General features: G+C 46.4%; 1 protein-coding gene across 2 annotated transcripts in view; it reads right to left on the bottom strand.

Moving 5' to 3' along the window:
* si:dkeyp-9d4.3 (caskin-1) overlaps window positions 1-11,235 on the bottom strand; it is a 76,844-nt gene extending 65,609 nt beyond the window's left edge. For both annotated transcript variants that reach the window (XM_042105514.1, XM_042105516.1), the window contains exon 1: window positions 10,269-11,235. In XM_042105514.1, the coding sequence (XP_041961448.1) occupies window positions 10,269-10,356 (88 nt within the window). In that variant the 5' untranslated portion in view covers window positions 10,357-11,235. The remainder of the gene's footprint in view (window positions 1-10,268) is intronic.
* Between the last annotated feature and the right edge of the window lie 965 nt (window positions 11,236-12,200).

Below are 12,200 nucleotides of genomic sequence, written 5' to 3'. Positions count from 1 at the left end.
TACTCAGTGTGCTACTCAGTGTGCTACTCAGTGCAGTGTGCTACTCAGTGCAGTGTACTACTCAGTGTGCTACTCAGTGCAGTGTGCTACTCAGTGTGCTACTCAGTGCAGTGTGCTACTCAGTGTGCTACTCAGTGTGCTACTCAGTGCAGTGTGCTACTCAGTGCAGTGTACTACTCAGTGTGCTACTCAGTGCAGTGTGCTACTCAGTGTGCTACTCAGTGCAGTGTGCTACTCAGTGTGCTACTCAGTGCAGTGTGCTACTCAGTGTGCTACTCAGTGCAGTGTGCTACTCAGTGCAGTGTGCTACTCAGTGTGCTACTCAGTGTGCTACTCAGTGCAGTGTGCTACTCAGTGTGCTACTCAGTGCAGTGTGCTACTCAGTGTGCTACTCAGTGCAGTGTGATACTCAGTGTGATACTCAGTGCAGTGTGCTACTCAGTGCAGTGTGCTACTCAGTGTGATACTCAGTGCAGTGTGCTACTCAGTGCAGTGTGCTACTCAGTGTGCTACTCAGTGTGATACTCAGTGCAGTGTGCTACTCAGTGTGCTACTCAGTGCAGTGTGCTACTCAGTGTGCTACTCAGTGCAGTGTGCTACTCAGTGTGCTACACAGTGCAGTGTGCTACTCAGTGCAGTGTGCTACTCAGTGTGATACTCAGTGCAGTGTGCTACTCAGTGTGCTACACAGTGCAGTGTGCTACTCAGTGTGATACTCAGTGCAGTGTGCTACTCAGTGTGCTACTCAGTGCAGTGTGATACTCAGTGCAGTGTGCTATTTAGTGCACTACATAGTGGAGTGTGCTATTTAGCTATTTAGTGTGCTACTTAGTGCACTACTTAGAGAGTGAGGTGGCCATTTGGGACACAGCCTGAGGTGTCCTGAGCGGAGTTAGCACAGAGACAGGAGGTGACCCACATTCCAAGAATACCACACGCACGCACACACACACACACACTGCGGGAAAAAGTCACACTGTCAGTCTCTCCTTTGCAAGACTCAAAAATAAAAGCTCTGTTGCAATGATTGGCATACCCTCACAAATCTCAATCTCTCTCTTTCTGATACACACACACACACGCACACACACACGCACACACACACACACACACACACGCACACACACACACACACACATTTGTATTCTTTATTTGAATCCACCATCCAAATGTCTTACTGAAAGGATTCAAATATTCTCAAAGGTGATACAGCTTTGACATTCAAGGGTACACACAGCAAGGCTGCCTTATCACTCACACACACACACACACACACACACACACACAAGGCTACATAAGGCATCGCCTACACCACACAGCAAGACTGCATATCACACACACACACACACACACACACACAAACAAGGTACATAAAGCATGGCTTACGCCACTCAGCAAGACTGCCTATCACAGCTGATATGGAGCAGAATTTTGCCAGCTGTTTAGACTTTTCTTTTGGTAGCCCTGCCAGTCTTAGTCCACTAACAGTCAGTTTGTGGACATGTCCCAGGCTGCCACATATCAATGCTACAAACTTACATGCACAGCCTAGGTCAGTGATCTTTGCATGGAGGGTTTCATGTGTTCATAAACAGATTATAAACACAGTACTAGCACCTCCTTATAAACACAGATCATAAACACAACCCATTACAAGGACTAGCACCTCCTTATTATAATCACAACCCATTACATGGACTAGCACCTCCTTATTATAATCAGATCATAAACACAACCTATTTCAAGGACTACCACCTCCTTATTATAAAACACAGATCATTAACACAACCTATTACAAGGACTAGCACCTCCTTATTAAAAACACAGATAATAAACACAACCTATTTCAAGGACTACCACCTCCTTATTATAATCACAACCTATTTCAAGGACTACCACCTCCTTATTATAAAACACAGATTATAAACACAACCTATTTCAAGGACTAGCACCTCCTTATTATAAAACACAGATCATAAACACAACCTATTACAAGGACTACCACCTCCTTATTATAATCAGATCATAAACACAACCTATTACAAGGACTACCACCTCCTTATTATAATCAGATCATAAACACAACCTATTTCAAGGACTACCACCTCCTTATTATAAAACACAGATTATAAACACAACCTATTACAAGGACTAGCACCTCCTTATTATAAAACACAGATCATAAACACAACCTATTACAAGGACTAGCACCTCCTTATAAACACAGATCATAAACACAACCTATTACAAGGACTAGCACCTCCTTATTACAAACACAGATAATAAACACAACCTATTTCAAGGACTAGCACCTCCTTATTATAAAACACAGATTATAAACACAACCTATTTCAAGGACTAGCACCTCCTTATTACAAACACAACTAGCATGGCAAGTCTACAAACTCTAACACTGTTTGTGCCACATTTATAGCACAATATTAGCAATGATCAAAGCGTCACAAGTTCGGTTCGTTCCTTCTCGGGCCCTTTCGACCCTCAAAACGGACGGATTTACACTGTAAATGTTGCTGCATTTTGACATTGTAAACGTTCTCTAAGAAGAGTGAAGAGCAGTTTGCAGTAAAGCTTCTCATCTGGGTAAATTGTAGTGCCCCTCTGTCCCTTGGTGCCATACGCACAGTGCGAGATGCGCGTGGTGGTAGTGATTGCACTGGACACTTTACAGTGTTTACAGGGGCGTTTACAGTAGCCTACTATTGGCCATTGACATCTTGACAAGGCAGACGAGGCTCTGATTGAAATTCGGGACTGGAGCTGTCCCTGACGGGACAAATCAAAATTACTCAATATACGGGATGTACCGCACAATTCGGGGCGGTTGACTGATAGTCAGTGGACATGTCCAAGGCTGCCAAATATCAATGCCACAAACTTACATGCACAGCCTAGGTCAGTGATCTTTGCAAGGAGACACACACACACACACACACACACACACACACACACATACGCATGCACACTTACACACATACGGATACACACAGAAACACAATACACACACACATACACACACGCACACACACACTATAATTGAAACGTAATTATCTTCTCTCCCCCCTGAGAAGTGTGCAGACGTCAGACATCTGATGGATATCACAAAGATTTCCCCTTGAATTTCCCCTGGGGATCAATAAAGTATCTATCTATCTATCTATCTATCTATCTAAGATACAGGACAGTCTCCCACACACACACACACCACACACACACACAAACACCCATACACACATACACACACACACACACACACACACATACACACACATACATACACACACATACATACACACTCATACACAAATACACACACACACACACATACACACACACACATCAGCATACAGGACAGTCTGAAAGTGCCTGGGAGTATTTCAGGGCTCTCTGATTGGTTGGGAGTATTTCAGGGCTCTCTGATTGGTTGGGAGTATCTCAGGCTCTCTGAAAAAAAAAACAACCAGGACAAACCACTTGTGTGTAGGCTACTCTGGAACCATCAGTATATAAGTATATTGTATATACTCTTTTGATCCCATTAGGGAAATTTGGTCTCTGCATTTATCCCAATCCGTGAATTAGTGAAACACTTATTCCGGCGCAGTGAGCTGCCTGCTACAGCAGCGGCGCTCGGGGAGCAGTGAGGGGTTAGGTGCCTTGCTCAAGGGCACTTCAGCCGTTCCTAATGGTCGGGGTTTGAACCGGCAACCCTCCGGTTACAAGTCTGAAGCGCTAACCAGTAGGCCACGGTTGCCCCACTAGGTCACTTGTGTGTAGGCTACTCTGGAACCATCACTAGGTCACTAATTTGTGTATTTACATTTGATTACATTTCAGATGGTGGGGCTTGTTGGTTTGTTCGCTTTTTTCTTTCTTTCTTTTTCTATTTTTCATATTTGACACGTCCCCCTCAATGTCTATGGTGACTACGGCCCTGGCTCACACCACTACTCCCTAATGCTAATCTAGTGGTTCAACAGATGCGCACACACTCACACCACTACCCCCTAATGCTTTGCCTCTTTATTTGATAACACTGAATTAAGAAATATTTCCTATTCTAGATTGTGCCGCAAATTATCCGCGCACCAGCAATCTCCTCGTCGAGGAGGCCCTAAGCCTGCAAATCATAGACAGAGAGAGCATATGCTCTGGGAACAGAACACCGCTGCATGTCCAGTGTAGCCATAGGTCTGTCTACATGTCCAGTGTAGCCATGGGAACAGAACACCGCTGCATGTCCAGTGTAGCCATGGGAACAGAACACAGCTACATGTCCAGTGTAGCCATAGGTCTGTCTACATGTCCAGTGTAGCCATGGGAACAGAACACCGCTGCATGTCCAGTGTAGCCATGGGAACAGAACACAGCTGTATGTCCAGTGTTGCCATGGGTCTGTCTACATGTCCAGTGTAGCCATGGGAACAGAACACAGCTGCATGTCCAGTGTAGCCATGGGAACAGAACACAGCTGCATGTCCAGTGTTGCCATGGGTCTGTCTACATGTCCAGTGTAGCCATGGGAACAGACCACAGCTGCATGTCCAGTGTAGCCATGGGTCTGTCTACATGTCCAGTGTAGCCATGGGAACAGAACACAGCTGCATGTCCAGTGTAGCCATGGGAACAGAACACAGCTGCATGTCCAGTGTTGCCATGGGTCTGTCTACATGTCCAGTGTAGCCATGGGAACAGACCACAGCTGCATGTCCAGTGTAGCCATGGGTCTGTCTACATGTCCAGTGTAGCCATGGGAACAGAACACCGCTGCATGTCCAGTGTAGCCATCCCGACAGATAGGGCTACAGTATGCCCAACACTTCATCCCGACAGATAGGGCTACAGTACGCCCAACACTTTGGCTACAGTACGCCCAACACTTCATCCCGACAGATAGGGCTACAGTACGCCCAACACTTCATCCCGACAGACAGATAGGGCTGCAGTACGCCCAACACTTCATCCCGACAGACAGATAGGGCTACAGTATGCCCAACACTTCGGCTTTTCCGACAGATAGGGCTACAGTATGCCCAACACTTCATCCTGACAGATAGATAGGGCTACAGTACGCCCAACACTTCATCCCGACAGACAGATAGGGCTACAGTACGCCCAACACTTCGGCTACAGTACGCCCAACACTTCATCCCGACAGATAGGGCTACAGTATGCCCAACACTTCATCCCGACAGACAGATAGGGCTACAGTACGCCCAACACTTCATCCCGACAGATAGGGCTACAGTACACCCAACACTTCATCCCGACAGATAGGGCTACAGTATGCCCAACACTTCATCCCGACAGATAGGGCTACAGTACGCCCAACACTTCATCCCAACAGATAGGGCTACAGTATGCCCAACACTTCGGCTTTTCCGACAGATAGGGCTACAGTATGCCCAACACTTCATCCCGACAGACAGATAGGGCTACAGTACGCCCAACACTTCATCCCGACAGATAGGGCTACAGTACGCCCAACACTTCGGCTACAGTACACCCAACACTTCATCCCGACAGATAGGGCTACAGTATGCCCAACACTTCATCCCGAAAGATAGGGCTACAGTATGCCCAACACTTCGGCTTTTCCGACAGATAGGGCTACAGTATGCCCAACACTTCATCCTGACAGATAGATAGGGCTACAGTACGCCCAACACTTCATCCCGACAGACAGATAGGGCTACAGTATGCCCAACACTTCGGCTACAGTATGCCTAACACTTCGGCTTTTCCGACAGATAGGGCTACAGTATGCCCAACACTTCATCCTGACAGATAGATAGGGCTACAGCACGCCCAACACTTCATCCCGATAGACAGATAGGGCTACAGTACGCCCAACACTTCATCCCGACAGATAGGGCTACAGTACGCCCAACACTTCGGCTACAGTACGCCCAACACTTCATCCCGACAGATAGGGCTACAGTACGCCCAACACTTCGGCTACAGTACGCCCAACACTTCATCCCGACAGATAGGGCTACAGTACGCCCAACACTTCATCCCGACAGACAGATAGGGCTACAGTACGCCCAACACTTCATCCCGACAGATAGGGCTACAGTATGCCCAACACTTCATCCCAACAGATAGGGCTACAGTACGCCCAACACTTCATCCCGACAGATAGGGCTACAGTATGCCCAACACTTCGGCTTTTCTGACAGATAGGGCTACAGTATGCCCAACACTTCATCCTGACAGATAGATAGGGCTACAGTACGCCCAACACTTCATCCCGACAGACAGATAGGGCTACAGTACGCCCAACACTTCATCCCGACAGTTGGGCTACAGTACGCCCAACACTTCATCCCGACAGATAGGGCTACAGTACGCCCAACACTTCATCCCGACAGATAGGGCTACAGTATGCCCAACACTTCATCCCGACAGACAGATAGGGCTACAGTATGCCCAACACTTCATCCCGACAGATATGGCTACAGTACGCCCCAACACTTCATCCCGACAGATAGGGCTACAGTATGCCCAACACTTCGGCTACAGTATGCCCAACACTTCATCCCGACAGATAGGGCTACAGTATGCCCAACACTTCGGCTACAGTATGCCCAACACTTCATCCCGACAGATAGGGCTACAGTACGCCCAACACTTCGGCTTTTTGTCTGGTGGTCACTGATTCCGACAGATAGGGCTACAGTATGCCCAACACTTCGGCTTTTTCTTTATTTATTTATTTACCATCATCCATCGCGTCTGACCTCTGAAGAAAGCGTTTAAGGCTAGTCTGCCTCGGCCTGGCCATGTCTGAACCGCCTCACTCATTTATTTGTTGTTTAACAGACGTTTTAAACTTGCGCTTTATTTGAAATGCAGCATATGTGCATATGCATATGTTAACACTTCATCCCGACAGATAGGGCTACAGTATGCCCAACACTTCATCCCGACAGATAGGGCTACAGTATGCCCAACACTTCATCCCGACTGACAGATAGGGCTACAGTACGCCCAACACTTCATCCCGACAGATAGGGCTACAGTATGCCCAACACTTCATCCCGACAGATAGGGCTACAGTATGCCCAACACTTCGGCTACAGTATGCCCAACACTTCATCCCGACAGATAGGGCTACAGTACGCCCAACACTTCGGCTTTTTGTCTGGTGGTCACTGGTGGACATCTGAGGTTTCAGGCGTTACCGATTTACCATCATCCATCGCGTCTGACCTCTGAAGAAAGCGTTTAAGGCTAGTCTGCCTCGGCCTGGCCATGTCTGAACCGCCTCACTCATTTGTTCGTTGTTTAACAGACGTTTTAAACTTGCGCTTTATTTGAAATGCAGCATATGTGCATATGCATATGTTAACACTTCATCCCGACAGATAGGGCTACAGTACGCCCAACACTTCGGCTACAGTATGCCCAACACTTCATCTCGACAGATAGGGCTACAGTATGCCCAACACTTCATCCCGACAGATAGGGCTACAGTACGCCCAACACTTCATCCCGACAGATAGGGCTACAGTACGCCCAACACTTCATCCCGACAGATAGGGCTACAGTATGCCTAACACTTCGGCTACAGTACGCCCAACACTTCATCCCGACAGATAGGGCTACAGTACGCCCAACACTTCATCCCGACAGATAGGGCTACAGTACGCCCAACACTTCATCCCGACAGATAGGGCTACAGTATGCCTAACACTTCGGCTACAGTATGCCCAACACTTCATCCCGACAGATAGGGCTACAGTACGCCCAACATTTCGGCTTTTTGTCTGGTGGTCACTGATTCCGACAGATAGGGCTACAGTATGCCCAACACTTCGGCTTTTTCTCAGGTGGTGGTGGAGCTGACCGGACATCTGAGGTTTCAGGCGTTACCGATTTACCATCATCCATCGCGTCTGACCTCTGAAGAAAGCGTTTAAGGCTAGTCTGCCTCGGCCTGGCCATGTCTGAACCGCCTCACTCATTTGTTCGTTGTTTAACAGACGTTTTAAACTTGCGCTTTATTTGAAATGCAGCATATGTGTGTTGTCTAATAACTTTCAGACGGTAGAGCCTGTTCCTTTAAAACATAGCCGAAGGATATATTCTTGCTTAAGTATAGGCTTACATTTTAGGCTCATTCTCAAATTCAGATTGTGTTAGGGGGACGGGATTATTTGCCAATTTTAATCTGACAATTTGACCGGAGAGATTTAATTTTGTCGGACATTTCATTTTTTTCCGGCCAATGTCCAGCAATTACAGGACAACAGAAACCCTGACACACTCCACATACACACAGAGTGCATATGAAGTCTCATACACTCTCACACACATCTATACAGTTTACACACACATATATATACATACATACACTCACACATATACCCACACACTACACACACACACACTCACACACATACATACAGTTTACACACATATATATATATACATACATACACTCACACATATACCCACACACTACACACACACACATACATACACTCACACATATACCCACACACTACACACACACACAGAGTGCATATAAAGTCTCATACACTTGCACTCTCACACACATCTATACAGTTTACACACACATGTATTTACATACATACACTCACACATATACCCACACACTACACACACACACATACATACACTCACAAATATACCCACACACTACACACACACTCTCACACACATCTATACAGTTTACACACACACACATATATATATATATATATGTGAGTGTATGTATGTGTGTGTGTGTGTAGTGTGTGGGTATATGTGTGAGTGTATGTATATATATATATATATATATATATATATATATATATACATACACTCACACATATACCCACACACTACACACACACACACATACATACACTCACACATATACCCACACACACAGAGTGCATATAAAGTCTCATACACTCTCACACACATCTATACAGTTTACACACACATATATATACATACATACACTCACACATATACCTACACACTCCACACACACACATACATACACTCACACATATACCCACACACTCCACACACACACACAGAGTGCATATAAAGTCTCATACACTTACACTCTCACACACATCTATACAGTTTACACACACATGCATATACATACATACACTCGCACATATACCCACACACTACACACACACACATACATACAGTTTACACATATACCCACACACTACACACACACACATACAGTACACACATATACCCACACACTACACACACACACACATACATACAGTACACACATATACCCACATATACCCACACTCTCACACACACACACACACTCACTCACACACATACATACAGTTCACACATATACCCACACACCCACACACATGCATGTACATGCATACACACAATACACACATATACCCACACACACTCAAATACACCCACACACATACATACAGTACACACATATAACCACTCACACTCACATACACTCACACACATACATACAGTACACACATATAACCACACACACACACACACACACATACACTCACACACATACATACAGTACACACATATAACCACACACACTCACATACACTCACACACATACATACAGTACACACATATACCCACACACACACACATACACATACATACAGTACACACATATACCCACACACACTCACACACACACACACATACATACATACAGTACACACATATACCCACACACACTCACACACACACACACATACATACATACATACAGTACACACATATACCCACTCACTCTCTCTTTCACTCTCTCTCTCACACATACACACACACATACATACATACAGTAACCACATATAACCACTCACTCTCTCTCTCTCTCTCACACACACACACACAGACATACATACATGAACCCACATATACCCACACAAACAAACATCAAACATGCACATACACACACATATACTCAAACATACTCACACACACACACACACATATAAATATATATGAATAAATAATGTATATGGATGTGTGTGTGTGTGTGTGTGTGTGTGGTGTGTGTGTGTGTATAGTGTGTGTGTGTGTGTGTGTGTGTATGGTGTGTATGGTGTGTGTATGGTATGTGTGTGTGTGTGTATGGTGTGTGTGTGTGTGGTATGTGTATGGTGTGTATGGTGTGTGTATGGTATGTGTGTGTGTGTGTGTGTGTGTATGGGGTGTGTGGTGTGTGTATGGTGTGTATGGTGTCTGTAGTGTAGTGTACTCACTGGCTTTGCTGGGTCGTTGGAGGATGCGCTGTGCGGTGGTTAAGTCCTCAGTCTTCACGGCCTGTAGCAGCTCCTGTTCCTTCCCCATGACTCGCGCACGCACGCTTACACACGCACTCGAACACACTCACACACACTCCAACGCGTTCGCGCGCGCACACGCCCGAGGATGCATAGCCGCCAGCAATGGGACGGAAGCAGACGTCTACATCCACTGAGAGCTGACGAGGAGCGCCTCTTCGCAGCTTCGCGGTTCCGACGTACGGGAGTGATCTCCTGTAGACTCCAGTTGCACGGGGACGGGCATCGCTGACAGGTCGAAAGGAATGCCGTTAGCCTATTCCACTCTCCCCCCGCGCGCGCGCGCGCGCGCGTGTGTGTGTGTGTGTGTGTGTTGTGTGCGTGTCTTACAGGATGACAGCAGTCGTCCGCGCAAGGAGCCGCAGATTATTAAAAAGCCAAACAGCTCGCGGCTTTCGCTGACTGGATGTCGAACTCTATCCACGAGCGTCCCACTTTTTCATGGTTGACAATCTCTCCATCCCTCCCTCCATCCCTCTCTCTCAGCTGAGGAGCGCGTGCTGTCGCGGGCTTTAACTCCCGTGTAGACAGAAGCGTATCCCAATGAAATGGCGCGGTCAAGGGAGGTGTATTTATTCCGGTAAAGCACCGAGCTCAATCGAAATAAAAGATATTTTTTCAGCGTTGGTTCCCAAGAGCCGTTACACTGTCCCGTGTGCGGATGGATGCCCGCGATTACATAAACACTGGGCAGATGTGCGCACGAGGGAGGGGGAAGGTTGTAATCCGCTATCGCCGAAACCGCAGCTCTATCTCGCTGTGTGTGTGTGTGTGTGTGTGTGAGAGAGAGAGAGAGAGAGAGAGAGAGTCGGTCATGAACATCTATGTTTAAAGATTTAACGCGGCATCACGAGAGGGGCGTGTCATCATCCTGCATGTGTGTGTATGTGTGCGCGTGTGTGTTTGACGTCACACTTATGCGTAGCAGCTGGAGGCTGTGAGGGACTGGGGCACGTGCTGCCTGCATCAGAGATAGGAGAGATGCACGTCCTCTCGCGCCCCGACCTCCAGCTGAGCTCGCGGGTTTTGCAGCGCCCCAGTGAGCTCGAGAGCACAGTTTTCCTCAGATCAGAATGGAAATTCTCAAACCTCCTTGTTCAGCACCCACGACATGTTAAGTGTGTCTATAATAAGAGATTTCATCTCTTATGTGAAAGAGTTATAGGAATCCTACAGTAGTTATGGACAACGTTATATAGGAATACTATTTATAATGAATCCTAGTATTTTTGGACATACCTCCCTAGCAAGCACACGTTGGCATTGGTTGACAGGATTCTTGACTGTTGTAGATAGAAATGGCTGATCTTTAATGCAACATCTACATTATTAGATCTTTTATGCAACATCTACATTACCCATTATCAGCTGATCTTTAATGCAACATCTACATTGCCCATTATTAGCCACCATTCATGAGTCCTAGTATTAAAGATATATTGTAGATGGGTTTTTTTGTGCACATACTACCCAGACAGCAAGCCAGAGGCGCCTCCAGAACATTTGAACAGCTGGGTGGCCAGATGAGGCCAGTGCCAATCTTGGGGTGGCACACCAAAACTGGGGTGGGGGGTATTTAAATTAAAACCCACTAATATATCACATATATTAGCCCTTTAAGGCCTAGGCTACCCACTAATATATTACATATTAGTGCTTTGAGGCCTAGGCTATTTACAGGGTTATGTAGCTCCTATAGTGGTTATGATGAGGCCCATATAGTAGTGCTTTGAGGCCTAGGCTATCTACAGGGTTATGTAGCTCCTATAGTGGTTATGATGAGGCCCATATAGTAGTGTTTTGAGGCCTAGGCTATTTACAGGGTTACTATATGTAGCCAGTGGCGAAAAA

This window comes from Alosa sapidissima, chromosome 9, assembly GCF_018492685.1.
Source record: "Alosa sapidissima isolate fAloSap1 chromosome 9, fAloSap1.pri, whole genome shotgun sequence".
Classification (NCBI taxonomy): Eukaryota; Metazoa; Chordata; class Actinopteri; order Clupeiformes; family Clupeidae; genus Alosa; species Alosa sapidissima.
The sequence above is the reverse complement of the archived record's forward strand: the minus strand, read 5'-3'. Positions and strand labels throughout refer to the sequence as shown.